Genomic DNA, 17,229 nt, shown 5'->3' with positions numbered 1-17,229 from the left:
GAGACATATCTTAATGTTGTAGTTTTTTTTTCCAAGGATAAAGAAACTGGCTGTTACAAAATTGCTGAGATCAGCATTTGCATACCACAGAGCTGCCCAGACTTTTGTGCTCTTTGTGGCACCCAAAGGGTAACCTCACACCCAGTCAAGAACACACTGCAGCACTTAAGGAGGGAGGTGAACAATGGCAGACTTATTAGGTAGCTGTTTTCTCATGAAGCCCTAGAGGTCAAAGGTTACCATTCCCTCATGAGAGGGAATGGCATTAGAGGCCTTCCGGGCAAGATGCTAACTGAGGTACGTGACATTCAGTGAGCTTTACAGCTCCTCCTATTAGATTGTGGACCACCCCTGAACACTCTCCCAACCCATTATTATAAGCTCCACTTATAATAATGTCAATGAGTCTCTGGTTTCTTCCTATGACTGCCATTTAAGATGCAAGCTGAGTAGTTATTAAAAAGATATTTGGCCCAGATTCCTTTTGCTCCTTCTCACAGGGAAAGACTAATGTTTCTCCTTTTGTGTTTTACAGTTTTTTAAGCATCTTAACTGGCAGTTATATTTCCCTTTTATATTCTTTAATATTACATCATACCCTGTAACTTTTCGAATATAAAACACTAATGAATTATTGACTATTAAAATGAACTATTTGTGTTAAGTATTGCTTCTTTATGGGAAAATATGAAGCATGTTTCATCATGAACAAACTTAAGCTTATCATTATTAAGACACGGAAAACTGAAAGTGCAAGACGTTCATTCAAGCAGCTACCCTCAGCATGTTTAAACAAAGATTTCATCTTCAGATATTTCAACTTGACTTGTTGCATATGTGCAACAGCTTGCATTTGCTCATGAGCCTTATTAATGACTCATATGCTTTTTTTCCTATTTACAACATATGAAGTGGAAGTCCAGAGTACAAATCCATTATGTTCTCTTAATAACATTTTCTTGTTGTTTAGAAAACTGCAAACTAGTTTATAATCATTTCACAGATTATGTAACTGGGTATATAAAGCTGTTACACTATGTCAGTAAGTTTATGGAAACTTCAAGGTGGTATTCAGTAAGATAAATGTAATGTAGTTTGAAGGTTCACAGTGTAATTTGTGGAAACATGCCTCAAAGGGAATCAGAAAAGGATTAAATTGGAATGTAATAGTGTTGCTAGACAATGCAGACATTTGAGTACTTGAATGAAAAGTATTTCAGCAAAACTTCCCAACAATGGCCTCGTAAATGCTCCTTCATTTGATTTGACATGTTCCACATGAAAAATGATTCTTGTCACATCAATCACTGGAGACACTACTGATAAGGGGAAGAATAATTCCACTTGAAACATGTTGAGGATGAGAAGAGAAAAGAAAAGCAATGAACCCTGTTCTCTGTTCTGTATTAGGGTTTGCCTGTACAGGTGGAGGATGTGAGGATCAGGGCCACATACTCACACAGGAAAAGAATTCCCATCACTGAGGGCTTTTTGGAAGTGAAAGATGGAGGCAAGTGGAGACAAATCTGTAATGAAGAGTGGACAGAGATGAACAGCAGGGTTGTCTGCGGCATGTACGGTTTCCCTGGGGAGAAGCGCTTCAATAACCGGCCCTACAAGTGAGTAATGACACCAAGGTCAGCAGTGGAGTTAAATAGTGCCAATTTGATATAATGTAAGTCTTCACACAAGTTAAACTCCTAACATAAACATTTGCCTTTAGCTGAGTTAATTACAGCTTGGGTTACTGAAATATAAAATTGCAAGAAAAAGTAATTGAAATTTCCTAGGTTTTGCATAAATTAGTTATGTAATGTGAACTGATCTTCACCAAGTCACACTGACACATTATTTAAGCTGATAAAACACAGCCATGATCTGTCATGTCTTTTTGAACACCTTGAAACCATACAAAGTGATGGTGGTAAAGGTAATGACAGCAGTGTTTAAATTACTGCTTGAACCAACTTTGGGATATTTGGTTGAGGTCTGAGCTCAGACGTGACCCATCTAACAGGTGGAATTTGTGTCTCTAAAGCTGCTCAACAGTAAATTTACATTATTGTTTTGATTCATTCTCTTGCTGCCTCAACCAGCTTCCTGTCAGCCATGCTGAACTTTTCCTGTAAAATAACTTGAAAAACTTTGGAATTTATTTTCCCCTCTACAATTACGGGGAAGTAGCCCAGGTCCAGAAGCAGCAAAGCAGCTCCTAATTATGATGCTGTCTTCACAGTAATGGTGTTGATGTTTTCATGTTGGTATGTGGTTCTCTTTTTACACCATACGTAGCGCTGGATGCATGTCTATTTTTGTTACATCTTTCCACAAAACATTTTCCCAATAGTGTTGTGGAGTGTCAAATTGGTATTTTTAAACTTCGGGTGAGCTGCAATGTTGTTTTTATTAAAAAATGGCTTCCTCTCTGGTGCCATGTTATGGATATCCTGCCTGTTCAATGTTTTGCATACGGTTGACTAATGAACAAAGGCATTAAGAGACTCCTCCTTCAAGTCTTCAGCTGTTACTCTAGGGTTCTTTTTCACCTCACTGAGGGAAAACTAGGCAGAATAACCATAGTAGACAAACATTAATTATTATTCAACAATATGCGTAACTGTGGACTGATGAATATCTAAGGTCTTTGAGATTTTTCTGTAATCCTTTCCAGCCACATTCAAATCAACAACTCTTTATTGTAGGTTTTTTGAGATGTGTTTTTACAAGGGATTGCTCGTATCAGCTGCTGCTGCTTGTGAATAGAACTCTGACACTCTTTCGTGACTGTCTTATCAGCTTAGAAATTATGATATAGATCAGATAACATTTCATGAACAATTTATGGAGAAATCCAGAAAATTGCAAACAGTGCTTATACTTTTTCATGTGACAGTAGCGGTGCTATAATGAATCCACTGAATTTACACCGGTGCCAAAACCTCATCATTCATTATTTAAAGAAAACGAAACTATATAAATAATACAAACCCTCTTTAAATGTGGGGTTGCATAAATGTAGTTGCCTTCAGGTCCTCGTCTATTGATGTACCATACCAGAAACTTTACATAACCAACTCTGTTTACATTGGTCATCACTCAACCCCTCATTCATTTTCCACATCGAGATTAAACAGACTTGAGCCTGGAGATTCTTGACAAGAAGCCAAAGACTGCAAGACGATGTTTAGAGAATGAAGGATGGCCCTTTCTGTGAGACGGCTGAGTGCAGTGCTCTGTGAAAAAATGGCCTTTTTTGCTACGTGTAATTGTTTCCTTCAGAGCACAAGTGTTAACACGCTTCCCTTCTTAAATGTCATAGTCCATATGTAGCCTAACACAAAGCCAACTGTTTCCTAGAACACTTTGTGTCTGTTAACTCTGCTAACATGGGAACTGAGGTTCAAACCAAAACAGATGCTCATTGTACATGAGAAAATAATCACATGGGCTTGTAACTATTCTACAGATGTAAAAGATCACATTGAATATGTAATTTAATGGGAACAACAAAAGAAAAGTTCTATTCTCCAAAGCAATTAATTATAAAAATGTGTCACTTCCTGCATTTGAACTAACATTGAGCTACATTCTCATGTGTTCCTAACATCTGGATAAGCAGTAGAAAAAAGCTTCACTAAATGTAGCACATGCTGGTTTCATTATATGGTTTTCTAATGCTAATACCTTTTTCAATGTCCTCTGTTGCTGGGTTCCTACGTAACCCTTAATTGTTGACTTCGAGGCACGAGGTCATGGGAACCTGAAAGTATTCTCACAATTCCTCCGTTGTGCTTCATACCAAAGGAGTAACATTGTTGAATTTTGTAGTATTTTTTTTGATGTGCGAGAACAAACCAAACCACTAGACTATTACTTTTAGAAACTTGCTTGATATTAGTCATTTAGTGTCAGATCCTCTCAACGACAATTAAACACACTTGGAACAACATACAGTATAAACTATATGTTGCAGTAAAAAAAACACAATACCTGGCCTGAGGGTCTGTTATTTTATTTTTTGTCAGGTTGCTGTCCAAGCGACGTAAGAAGAACTACTGGGGGTTTTCTGTCAACTGCACAGGCCATGAGGCTGACCTCTCTGATTGTAAACTGGGCCATGAGGTAGAGCTGAAAGGTAACAACACCTGTGGTCGGGGCATGCCTGTCGTGGTTAGCTGTGTGCCCGGACGTGCCTTTGCCCCCAGTGTCAGCATCGGCTTCAGCAAGGCCTACAGGGTGGAGGTAGGTCAGAGTGTAAACTACTCCACATGCTTGGCTGCACAGTGGCTCACAAATTAAGTTTTCTAAATTCTATTAACCGCCCTGAACAAGTCAGTGGCTTTAAGTTTGTTTAGGTTCTTCTTACCGTTTTTTGCTTTAGTTGAGTTTTAGGATGACTCACAGAGGCCGATATGTGTTGAATGGGAAATATGAATTCTAATGTAACACGTAATTTACAAAAGATGGTAAACTCATTTTCTAATTCCTCAAACAAAATGTAATTATAATACAAAGTAGCACTGAGTTGTTCCTTCTTTTTCACCAGGAATAATAAATGTTGAGGAATCCTTCCTACCTATTACATTAAAATATCAAAATAGCTAAGACAGCAAAGAAATCTGGGCTCTAAACTGCAAGATTAACATAGACTGTATTTTTAAATCTATGATAAGTGTGAATTTTGGCAGAGTGGCATAAAGGCGGTAAGTTAAGGTCAGTTATTGAAGTGATATGGGCAGAAGGCATTTGAAAGGTGCGGAGGAAAGATTGAAAAAAAATAGTGGTGCATCCTCCCACTTGGAGGACTGAGTCATCCCTTGTCAACTGTAAACTGAAAAATGTCGACAGACTCCCTGATACTTTAGCAAGTGAGTTTACAACACTGGGGACACACTGCAGATGTTTGTGTTTTTTCGGAAAAATTACAAACAAATCTACATCCCATATTACACAATAAGGGTTTGTAATATTAGTCACCCATTCACACACTCACATAACGATAACGGTGTTCACCTGACCCATCAGGAGGAACTCAGGGTTTAGTGTTTTGCCAAAGGACACTTTCACACAGTATGAACAGACTGGGAGACGAACCACTGACCCTGTGGTCTGTGTACAACCTCCTTTCCAACTCATCTAATTCCATGCCCTATAGTCAAATCTTGACTCAGTTTCACTCCTGGATTACAACATGTCCTGCCTGCATGATGTCATATAGTCCTAACTATGAGCATTACACATCTTGTATTCGCTCTATTTATTCTTTAGTGGTTACCAAGGTAAAACCTTTTTCTTCGGACCACAAAAATGTTGAACAATGGTAAACCATTTTACAAATAATATTTTATTGAAAATCATTCCCAGTCCACTAATTTTTAGTTTGTGATGCACTCTTTCTGTAGCAACCCTTGGTACGTCTAAGAGGTGGAGCTATGATAGGTGAAGGACGAGTGGAGGTGCTGAAGAATGGTGAGTGGGGGACAGTGTGCGACGACAACTGGAACATACGAGCTGCCACCGTGGTGTGTCGAGAGCTGGGATTCGGAAGTGCCAAAGAGGCCCTGACTGGAGCCCGAATGGGACAAGGTTTGACCGACAGATTAATCAGTCAGAAAACTACACTGATATGAAGTCTGCAAAAAAATTGTGTAATAATTGTAAAAGTGTAAATCTCTTTCACACATCTGATTTTTAGTTGTGATGACATTTTACCAGATGCCAAGTACTATCACTCAACTAAACTCCAAGCACAACCAGTCCAAGCAGAGCTCATTTCCAGCTTTGAAAATGAAGGGTGTGGCCTGGGCTCGACCTTATCTTTCTCAACACATGTTTTGTCTCACTTCAGCTTTAAAGCCCATACACATAACCATATTGTGGAACACATGGGTTTGCACATTACTGTTTATTTATTGACCCAGAACAAAGTCTGTGGAATGCCTTATACCACAGCATTATAAAAAGCACATGTTCTTCGGAACACTCGTTCTTTCATTTGCCTTACACTCACAGCAAAACACAAGAGCACATGAAGTTATCCAGGAAAGAAAATAAAGGGTTTGTGGGCTTTAGAATAGCATTTTTTTTTTGTTGTTATTTTTAGACAAAAGATTTTTTCACAAGTTGGCTACTAGATCCAAAAATCACATTGTATCACACACAGATTTTACACATCTGATTATGTTCACTAAACAAGCCTTTTAATTATCGGGATTTCTAAATGTGTGTGGACAATTATGCCTCTTGTAACACACAGTTAGGTTACATGGATTAGTGTTGATCACAATGCATTTTTATTATATCTTTGTTTCTAAAAATAGTTTTATTCTTTTCAAATACTACCAGCTGATAAATGATACTGAGACTTTGTGTCCATCTGTCAGGTCAGGAAATGGTAATTATAACTAGCGGACTTTCACTAACTCTCACTCCATCTCAGTCTGAAGTTTGTTTTTGAGCTCACATCCCTAGAGGAAATCTTGCTCAGTCACATGGTGAAGAAAAGCAGCATAGAGGAAGTACTCACACATGTTATTTTGGAAACTCCACTCAACTGAGAGGACTTTTTTAACTTGAAGAAAAAAAACTGGATTCTGAGAAGAATCCAGAAGAATTTTTATTTTTTATGGGCCTCAAGTGTCTCAAAGAACAGTCCAAAGGAACAGAAATATAACCTGCCTTTGGACAGACATGTTGTTCTAGTTCAGCACACAGGCAAGCAGGGCTACTGCTGTTTAACTAATAGTAAACATTGTGTAATCCAATATTCAAAATTCATCTTGCAAGTATTGGATTCTGTTTGTTCTGTTCATTAAGGTGTTAATAGTTCAGCTTGAGTTAGTCATGAAGAGTTTAGTAAAAAAGTGCTGCATTTTTGCCTTTGAAGGGATCGGATCAGTCCACATGAATGAGGTGGAGTGCTCTGGATTTGAAAAGTCGCTGACAGACTGCTACTTCAACCGTGATGCTCTGGGCTGCAGCCACGAGGAAGATGCGGCAGTCAGGTGTAACATTCCTGCCATGGGTTTTCGCAATAGAGTGAGTAGCTCTGTCTATCATGTAAAACAAAAAAACACATTTTATTTGTTTGGCACTATGAGGCACATTTTCATAACCTCATTCTCAGCTTCGGTTAAATGGTGGCCGTAACCCGTATGAGGGCCGTGTGGAGGTTCTGGCTGAGAGGAATGGCTCTCTAGTGTGGGGAACAGTGTGCAGCGACAGCTGGGGGACCATGGAGGCCATGGTAGTGTGCAGACAGCTGGGCCTGGGCTTTGCCAGCAATGCTTTCCAGGTAAGGAATATGGAACAAATGTTTTCCCCCAATGCCCACTTTCATCAAATGTTTTTTTAAGATCAGCTTATCCTTAATGCGCAGGCTTTCAGAATAAAGGTGATGGTTTTGGATATAGTTTCTGCACTGACACAATACTGGCACTATATTAGAAAACTGCATACATATTTGAAAACATATTGTTACTTCCACTGTTTACACTGTTCACACTTTTTATTTGTATTTGATAACGTCATGAGTGAGAGTTCTGCCATTGTAACAAATTTAGCTTTATTAGTACGTTAGCATGGAGCAAGAGAGTATGTAAAAATTTCAGCTCTATGTGAGTGGCCTCTCACTCTAACTTTCTTGAGCTTTATTGATACCAGAGGGCAAAAAAAGGATGCTGTTTCCTAAGATACATCAAACACACACCGTTAGTACAGACAGCAGGTCAGGGGTAGTAAACCGATGGATAATATGAGCAAAACCTCAACTTCTTCTTTGAAGTTTAGAGGACCCTCCACCAATAAAGCCTAGTGGCATGACTTAAAAAATACAAGGCCTGTGCTATTTATGTTTACCTCTTCCTTTAAAAAGCAGATCCTAGTGCATCCTTTCAATCATGAGGCTAGAGGCTGACAAAGACCTCATGGTTTTTTTAATAGGGGGAGAAATCAGTGTGGTATTTGTGCCAAGATGATACAGCAGCAGCAGGAGCAGTAGCAGCAGCTGCAGGGTTTTCTTCACTGAACTGAATGTAGAGAATTTTTTGTTTGTTTCACAAACCTGTGCTTGAGACAGTTAGGTACTTCAAATGGAGCAACATGTAAAACGAATGTGTTTGCATTCACTGCTTGAGCCCTCTAGTCAAGTACATTTCAACATTTTACTTTACTAATGCAGCAGCTTAAATAAAGTATCCACTCAACCATTTAAAGTAGTTATAAATTTTTTATAATAATTCATATTATATAGGTCTAATAATAACTTAATAATACATAGAGCAAGCTTCCATTGCGTAAGAGTTCTCATGTTAACAGCAGGTTTAGGAGTAACAAATGTCTTTTCTTTGTTATCGTAGCAGCATAGAGTATCACAACCTCTCCAGAAACTCTTTCCTGTCTGACTTTTAAATGCTTCTGCAGACAAACCCCTTCAACTGCTCGATGGAACAAATTACACAGAGCTGAAACTATATGAATGTGTCCCTCTCCTTAACCCACCAGCAAGTACTCCCATTTCCATATCCCTCCAAAAAAATTCATTTTTATGAATCATCCACTTCTGTAGATGATGGGAAAGACAAGAACGTTTTACAGGCTCTTGCCCCAAGGTCTGTGATATAGTTGATAAGGCTGAGGCAGGGGCAACAGAGCCCCCTTTTTGTGCATGTCATGTGTGTCACATAAATGGCAAATTAAAGAACACGATCAAAATTTTTCCACATAAACCTTTTTTTCCAAAACAGCAACATGATCTTATCTGTTTGTTTCCAATTGGCATAGTCAAAAACACAAAAACAAAACTAAAAGCTTCATACTTGAAACTTGAAACTTGAAGTCAGGGCATATTTAAGGGTAGACATTTTACTCTTACAAATCATTTGACAATTTATACTCTCCACCATGTGTGAGAAATATGAAAGTACAGCCAGCAGCCAGTGTTGTATGGCTTAGCAGGAAGACTGGAAACAGCTGCTCTCACTCTGGTACCAAATCCCTCCCATGTTCTATAGTGCTTGACAGATTGAGGGAGTTTTGGGGATTTATTTTGTTTCTGCATCAATATGACAAAAAATGATCCGATTTTCATGCAGGACTTAAAAGCTAAATAAAGAGAACCCAGACTAATCTTACACCTATATTTTTATTTATTGTGGAACATTTTTCAGTCTTAATATTTCTGTGTAGACAAGGTATGTGAAAACATGTCTTCAGTAGCTGCATATCAGCCCTGCTCGTAAGGCTTGGTGGGATTTTAGCCCATTTCTCCTCGAAGAACAGCTTTAACTCAGGGATGTTGGTTGCCTTCCTTGCATGAACAGCCTACTTCGTGTCCTTCTACAACACCTCGCAATAAAATATCTTTCAACTGTATTATGAGGTGTTTTCTTATAATTAATAGGTCTGCCCAGACCTTCTGAGAAGCAGCTTGATGGGCTTTGACAGAGTGTTGTCTTGGTTCTTCTCTTCCTTTCTCTCAGGAAACATGGTACTGGCAGGGAGATTCATCAGCTGATGGGGTGTTGATGAGTGGAGTGAGATGTTCAGGAACTGAGCTGACTTTGGATCAGTGTCTCCATCATGGAAAACACATCCACTGTCCTAGAGGAGGTGGACGCTTTGCTGCTGGGGTCTCCTGTACTCAGAGTAAGAAACGAGTGAATACAAACACTGTATATATGTAGCCGAGCAGCCGGTGGACGAAATATGACTAGATAACTAATAGCAATATGAACAATTAAATATATTGTAAACATGATCTCTCATTCCCAGCCGCCCCAGACCTGGTCTTAAATGCACAGGTTGTAGAGCAGACAACATACCTGGAGGACAGGCCCATGTATGCATTGCAGTGTGCCCAAGAGGAAAACTGCCTGTCCACCAGTGCTGACAAAGCTGACCCAAGCTCCTACCGTCGCCTTCTGCGCTTTTCCTCCCAGATCCACAACAACGGCCTGTCAGACTTCAGACCAAGGGCAGCACACCACTCCTGGATTTGGCATGAATGTCACAGGTGACCCCTCAAGGAGACTGTTACTTTCTTGTATGCTTCTGTTATTGTGTTGATTGTAAAAAATCTATTTAGTTAGTGTGTTGAAATGATTTACAAATATAAACCTCTTTGCTAATAGAGCACGTTGCCTTTTCCTTCCTAGACATTACCACAGTATGGAGGTTTTTACACATTATGACTTGCTGAGTCTGAATGGCACTAAAGTGGCAGAGGGACATAAAGCCAGCTTCTGTCTAGAGGACACCTATTGTGATGAGGGTAAAGAGACACCTTTCTTTGCTTTCTCAATTTATTACACATTGCGACTTTTTGTAAAATGACCATGAAATACAGCTTTGTAATGAATATAATACAGACACACTGCAATGCTCAAAATGTGAACAGGTATTCAGAAGAGGTACGAATGTGCAAACTTTGGCGCACAAGGTATCACAGTCGGATGCTGGGATACCTACAGACATGACATAGACTGTCAGTGGATTGACATCACAGACCTGAAGCCCGGCGACTACATCTTCCAGGTGAGTCTGTAACCTATATCACACTTTTGCAAAGACCTGCCTCCTCTGCAGCCAGTTTAGTTTTATAGAGCAAACACCTTCCCCTTCCCTTCTGTTTGGCATTCAGCCTACATGTACTCTTATTCTAAATAAAACTACTCTGAGGTGGTTGTTGAAGTATATATGAGTGTTGGATGGACTATGCAGCTGCTGGAGAAAAAGATTTTACAACGTCTAAGTTGCGAGTAGACTGTTACTTTGAAGCAGCACTTTTTTTAAACATAGGTCACTTAGGTCATACTGCACCCGTTAGTCTTCTGCCAGTTACTGAACATGTATTTTTGGTACATAGAAGTACTTTTAAAATGCCTATGACTAATCAATATTGGAAACATGTGTAAAAGGGGAACGTTTTGTTTTTACAAGTTTCAGAGATATTTTTTCTCTTAGGTTGTGATAAACCCTAACTATGAGGTTGCCGAATCAGACTACACCAACAACGTTATGAAGTGCCGCTCCCGATACGATGGGCATCGGATATGGACATATAACTGTCATATAGGTGAGACCATTATCTTACAAGAATCATAATCTGCAATTTTTAATTATTTAATTATCTACAGTTGTAAAACATCAGGATCCGTGGAAAATACGACTAATTTAAAACAAAAAATTCAATACTTTTTACAATTAAGCCAAAAAACACCTCAACATCTTCTTTTAATGAACACAGACATATACAATTTTCTCTTAATAGGCTTTTGTGCACACCTTTACAGAAGATTAAAAAAATAGCATTACAGTAACATACAGAACATTCAAGTTTCCATAGCTTGCACGGTGGTTGATCAAAAACAAAAAAAAAGTCATATAGTTTTCTGTAAGATGGAGTAAGAAACAACTTCAACTCTGCCTCTGAGCCAAAACCTTTTTTCTTTGTCTCAGACAAAAATAAATATTGGAACTGAACATTCTGCAAAACTACTACAAAAATAAAACAAACTTAAAATGAATTAAAACACAGAAAAATATCTATAGTCTATTATAACATAAACAAATGCATTCTTTATAACGGTGTCTCAATTTAAATGCTGGCTTTTAAAAACAATATTAGTGCTATTTTTTAGAAACAGACCTGTATCTGTTAATAAAGCTACATTACATTTAGTTTGTTGGGAGCTGTCCACTAATATAAAAATTTACCTGTATCTACAGTGCACAATGTAATAGATTTCTTTAACTAAATCCTGAGAATCAGTGAAGGAATTCCACCATAATTTAGAAAACAATTAATACTTAGGTAGAATTATCCAACCAATCCAGCATCACTTGGGTAATGCAGACACACCCTGCTGGGAATTTTCCTACACTGAAACACACTTAAGTTGAAAGGCAACATGCGATAACATCCAAACAAGCTTTCCCAGCTATCTGAAATCACTGTTTCCAACAAAGAGTTTCATACATTTTTTTCCTTTAACACTGATCCATCCAATGTCTTATTATTAGTGATCCTTACAATGAACAACAGGAACCACAAAAATAGTATCCTGGGGTCAAGTTGAGCTATGAAACAAAACCTCTTGGCTAATTGTGAGTCAGTGTTATGCTAAAGGGCACCTCAGCTGGGGATGTAGGGGATATAGGCAGGGAACTCTGTCAGCCTCCCACTTCATCACGTCAACCTGCCGAGTTGATGAGCAAAGCAGACACGTCGGCAGCACCAGTGCCTTGTTAGCCCTTCTGCAGTCACCATGGAGCTTCTTTGTTGAATAGAACCACGCTTCTGGCAAATCTTTCTTTGGAAATTAAAAGACACAAGTTAGATAATGTTAAAATGTATCACGCTGTACAAGGTAAACATTTTCCAAATGTTTCTAGTCTTGTCAACTCTTATTTAATGGTCTAATTTTATTAGCAAACTAAAATAGGGGCAATATCTCAATTTGACATTTGTTTGACATTTAATCTGTGTTCTACTATATAGTGAAATAAATATTGCTCATCTCCTGATCATCTCCTTGTGTGATTTCCCAGGTGGCTCACTGAGTTCAGAAACAGAGGAAACATTCCCTGGATTGCTGACAAACCAGCTTTCACACAGGTAGACCTGAGGTGGGCAACATGAATGGACGGACAAAAGGGAAGACTGGATAAATATTAGACAACCACTAGATGGGGCTGTACTGTTTTGCCTTGTCAAAGCAGTGCTGGATTGTTAATGATCTTTGTGCTTATCTGGTACCAGGGACAGTGATGCAGTGGAAAATGGGAATATGGATGCTTACTAAATTTATTAACCACATTCAGCCATACAAAAATGTTCCTGTCTCTTGAGTTTGTAGTCAGAGAAGTTTTCACCTGGTGCTTAATGAGAGAGATGTCAGGGAGGATGGCAGCCAAATAATTTATTAAAATTTTGTTTATCAACAGTTTTGGTTTTTTTTTTGGTTTGTTTTTTAGGTTTAACCATTTGGGGAAAACCTTAAACCAAAACACTTAGATGAGCCTCTTATCCTCATGTTGAGTTGGGCTGAGATGGAAGAAAAGAGTCTATTGTTAAATTTGGTGCTACAAGTGGTCATAATCATCCACTCTATGTTTTACCCCAAACTGCTAAATTACAAAGTTAAGGCCATAACTAGATATTGAAAACAAATACAGTATGTGATGTTGAGGATAACTGCAGAGCAAAACACCAAATTCAATGGCAACACCATACATGATCAAACAAAACTCCTGTATAAATATTCATACAAATTATGACAGCTGGTATCCAAAACTGCATGTTGGATTTAGCCACTCTTGTTTGAAATATAAATGTATTTATGGCAACAACAATTATGGCAGTAATTCTCATCATGGGTGAATGTTTTTTATCATAAATTGAATTCACAGGAGAATGCTGTTTTTTTTTCTTTCTTTCAGGGTTTTGTGTTCTACATACGAGTTAAGTTTTGAAAAATGTTTTATTTATTGATTTCTTGTGTCGCAGGAATACACCCAGATTTTAGTTTTCATGATTTGCACATCCCCTCAGCTTATTTCTCAATATCTGAGTTTTGTCATAGTATTACCATCAGGGACTGTAATAACATTGAGGTTGTACTGTAAAAGCCACAAATGTATGTGAAAATGAAAATGCCTTTTAATTGGACCCTTCATTTTGTAAGGCTCCTTAATTACTGGCTTTTTTGTGTTTTTTTTTTTTCATTTGTTTGCATGGGTGAATGTGGGAAAGAATTAACCCTTTTTTTTTTATAAATATGGTGGAAGCAGAAATTACATGATGTGTCTATGTGTATGGAAAGTCTTTTGAAAAGGAAACCAGGAAGAAAGAAAGAACATATCCAATAGTATATTGTGATATTGACCAACACATGAAAATCACAATAGAATAAAAGCTAATTGATAAAAACTTAAAAGCATGTCAAAGCTAAATACAGCCACAGTGATAAACTCCAGTGTTTGCATCTAACAATTGTCACTATTGTTGTTCTTTTCACCTGCATATGCCAAAAGTGCAAGCAGTTCTCTTTAATATCGCTGCACTCGTCCTCGTCCCCGCAACCCCAGGGCTCTGGTCACCATCCGCCTGGCAACAGCACAATCTGTCCTTGGACGTTCCTTCACTGGCTGGATAAACTCTTTAGGGAAACACATATAGATACAAAACAAACATCGGATACACATGATATAGCGTTAAAACTAAATACCTGACATTAAAGAAAAGATGTTAAGAACATAAAACTATTATTATCCCCTATCCTACATATCTCTTTAAACAGCAGCATGCATTGTATTTTAATTAGCTACAGGATTAAAGTAAGTGAATCACCTACCTGCTCTTCTAATGGCCTTGCCTTTCGCTTTTTTACTCCCCTCAGCAAGTGCTCGTGCCTTAAGTAATGGGTGGCAGATGGAGAGGGCATGGAGTGCTACAAGTGACACAGTAAACATCTTTTTCATTTGTACCAGTTTGTCTATACTGCCTGTAAACCTAAAACACATCTAAGGGGGCTTATACCTGCTGACTCGCTGGAGAAAACCCCCAGGGCATGTGTGTTGTCCACCCACGTAATCTTCATTCCACCATCACTGAGACAGACAGGAATGCAGTTTTTATGAAATGTCAGCTGTATTTGTGCTGGCAACATCAGTTGTTTGAGGTGCTTTTGATCAGCCTGTACTAGTAGGATCAGAACCAATGAAAACATTTTGTTGCAGAGTAAATACAGAAAAATATTTCAGCTACACATTAGAACATCAAAAACTCAAAACTAATCATATCTCAAAAATTACTGTTACTCCTACTACTACAATGAAGACAATTTTTGCTGTGTAATCTCTATGCTCCCACCTGTAATCTGTGAAAGCATCCAAGAGGTCATCTGTTTTGAACATAGGTGGGAAGTCATAGATCTCAATCACGTGGCGAAACTCATCCGGGTTTATACACACATTTTCATACACAGAGTAGTCATTGTGGACGTGGTCAATGGAAAAGGACACTGCATCTTTCAGATGGGCCTTGATCTGATAAACACAAAAAACTGGGTACAATTTATGGCACAAATATAGTAAAAGCATAAATGCTAATTTCTGTAGATCAGTTTGCAGAAGACAAATAAAATAACACAATCAAAAGTAAGAATATATGCTTACTTACCTCTTCACTGACATCACCTATGTCATCACCTTCTGTCTGGTTACTGCATGGCATAGCACCAAGATATTCCTGGTCCTTCTCATAGTCCTTCAGACTCAGGTGAGTGAAGCAGGACACAGTCTGGTCCCAGACACAGGGCTCAGTTTCATTTGGCCCTAGCACCAACTTTTGTGCCTCTCTCTGAGGACAAGGTACTGAACTGTCTGGAGTATAATTAAGGATTCTGTCCTCTACACTGGGGTGTGATTCCTGGCTGGATGTAGATGAAGTGTTTGCAATTTCTGTAGTTTCATAAAAGGAACAAGAGTCAGATAAACTGCTGGTGCAGCCACTAGATGTTGGATTTAAAGACTCGTTATGTTCTACGGGTCCTTGTGAGTTTTGTAGAGAGAGTCGCTCTCGAGCAGCTCGAGGCATGTAAAGGGGTTTATCTGGTCTCCTGGGTGTTCGATTTCGGGATGGGATCAAAGATTTAGGCTTAGCCAAGTTTTCCATCTCCTCCTTACATCTTAGAATACTTTCACACACACTGCTGTTACACTCCAAGTCGCTCTCTTCAGCTATCTCACCCCTACAGAAAAAAAATAAATAAAAAATCCACACTTTATTTAAACCTTGAATGGAATTTGCCACTAAGAACTTTGTTGCAGTTGTTTCGTCTTGCAAATACAGAAAACTGCTGATGGGCTAACTGTAGCTCAGGAGATAGAACAGTCGTCCACCAATCCCAGGATTGTGGTTTTGATTCCCCATCGGTGTGTGAATGTGTGTGTGATTTTCAGTGCGAATAGATGAATGAAAAGCAGTGTAAAGACTCTATATAGGTGCAGATGCAGACCATTTACCATTGGTTTCACACTTTTTTGGCATATATTTTTTCACATATTTTTTTTAAAACACCATTGGCAAAATATGTGCTAACTGTGTCATCACACATACCTAAAGATAGTTCTTCATAGTGACAAATGCATTACACCACGGACTGAATTAAGTTTGGCCAACACTGTGTATCATCTACTTTTTACATTCTGTACCTGAGCTCAGAATGGCAGACCACCACCCTACGATGACAGCTCTCTCCTACTGAGAAGGTGGTAAGCTCAGGCAGGTCCTCTATGGTCTTGTGAATCAAGTAACGTAGTCTGCTGGGTAAAGGTGGGAACAGGAGCACACTAGACAGGGAGACAGTGGACATGACAAAATAGCTATTTTAACAACATAAACCATGTGGTGATAGTACCTTTGTAAAATTATTTTCACGTGAATGTACTTGGAGATAACCTTCCACAGAGCGTCTTTAGGGTTTTTATATGGAAGATGTAACTTAACTTTTTTATAGACCAACAGATTTTGTGTGATCAGTGAGTAGACATAACTGAGGTTTTTGCAGCTTGTATATTGTAACGTGTGCTTCCTTCGTGGCTGTAACCTTACGTTTGGCGGTTGCTCTTCTGTTGGTACGTTTCCAGCTCATCCATGACATGATGCACGAATTCATTTTCTTGCTTTGGGAGATAAATGCCATCGAAACAAGGAAACGCCAGGGTTGACAGACAAGGACGTGTCCTGCTGACAGTGCGTGAACTTAATTTACTTTTAACCTAAAGAAGCTGACGCTAACTGTAACAGTTAGGTGAAACGCATCAATCGATTGTACTTAAGCCAAATGTGCTGCTCACTGTAACGTTAGCTTAGTTAGTTAGGAACCACGGTTACAAAGACTAGCCGAAGTAGCAACACCTAGAACATTACGTCAAAGCTATGTAACAACCAGAAAGCTAGTCGGTTGTTGTGTTTCAAGATCCAATATTAACGTAATTACACACTAATAAAGATTAAACACAACTCTAAACAGCTATCGTAACTTTACTACCAGTCTACCACACGTTAAATTACATATAGCGACGACTTGTATTCGTTTGAATAAGCTTGCCTACCTAAATTTGATATTTGAGTGGGATGCTATGCCCGTAGCGTACGAATAACTAGCTCGGTGTGATTAAAAGTGACAGTAGCGAACCACATTTGTTTAGCTTCCGGAATCAAAT

The 17,229-nt window shown here is 38.7% G+C and overlaps 2 protein-coding genes across 4 annotated transcripts in view; one reads left to right on the top strand and one right to left on the bottom strand.

Moving 5' to 3' along the window:
- The window catches only part of loxl2a (lysyl oxidase-like 2a), a 27,282-nt gene extending 12,168 nt beyond the window's left edge, over positions 1 to 15,114 (top strand). The window contains exons 4-14 of the mRNA XM_067505435.1: positions 1,411 to 1,619; positions 4,026 to 4,242; positions 5,403 to 5,586; positions 6,887 to 7,038; positions 7,127 to 7,294; positions 9,480 to 9,645; positions 9,772 to 10,012; positions 10,155 to 10,270; positions 10,397 to 10,533; positions 10,963 to 11,074; positions 12,550 to 15,114. Coding sequence (XP_067361536.1) covers positions 1,411 to 1,619; positions 4,026 to 4,242; positions 5,403 to 5,586; positions 6,887 to 7,038; positions 7,127 to 7,294; positions 9,480 to 9,645; positions 9,772 to 10,012; positions 10,155 to 10,270; positions 10,397 to 10,533; positions 10,963 to 11,074; positions 12,550 to 12,620 — 1,773 coding nt within the window. The 3' untranslated portion in view covers positions 12,621 to 15,114. The remainder of the gene's footprint in view (positions 1 to 1,410; positions 1,620 to 4,025; positions 4,243 to 5,402; positions 5,587 to 6,886; positions 7,039 to 7,126; positions 7,295 to 9,479; positions 9,646 to 9,771; positions 10,013 to 10,154; positions 10,271 to 10,396; positions 10,534 to 10,962; positions 11,075 to 12,549) is intronic.
- Positions 11,220 to 17,229, bottom strand: r3hcc1 (R3H domain and coiled-coil containing 1). 3 transcript variants are annotated; one of them, XM_067505436.1, is made up of 9 exons: positions 17,119 to 17,229; positions 16,616 to 16,747; positions 16,216 to 16,353; positions 15,182 to 15,752; positions 14,873 to 15,048; positions 14,540 to 14,610; positions 14,355 to 14,450; positions 14,019 to 14,159; positions 11,220 to 12,311 (listed from the first exon to the last, which is right to left on the bottom strand). In XM_067505436.1, the coding sequence occupies exons 2-8, from the start codon at positions 16,657 to 16,659 to the stop codon at positions 14,050 to 14,052; spliced, it is 1,206 nt and encodes a 401-aa protein (XP_067361537.1). In that variant the 5' UTR covers positions 16,660 to 16,747; positions 17,119 to 17,229; the 3' UTR covers positions 11,220 to 12,311; positions 14,019 to 14,049. The 3 variants fall into 3 exon arrangements, with proteins under 3 accessions (XP_067361537.1, XP_067361538.1, XP_067361539.1); XM_067505437.1 differs by having other exon boundaries at positions 11,220 to 12,307; positions 16,616 to 17,226; XM_067505438.1 differs by lacking the exon at positions 11,220 to 12,311 and having other exon boundaries at positions 14,021 to 14,159; positions 14,355 to 14,412; positions 16,616 to 17,227.

This window comes from Channa argus, chromosome 5, assembly GCF_033026475.1.
Source record: "Channa argus isolate prfri chromosome 5, Channa argus male v1.0, whole genome shotgun sequence".
Lineage (NCBI taxonomy): Eukaryota > Metazoa > Chordata > Actinopteri > Anabantiformes > Channidae > Channa > Channa argus.
Note: the sequence above shows the minus strand (reverse complement) of the source record. Positions and strands in the feature narration are given on the sequence as shown.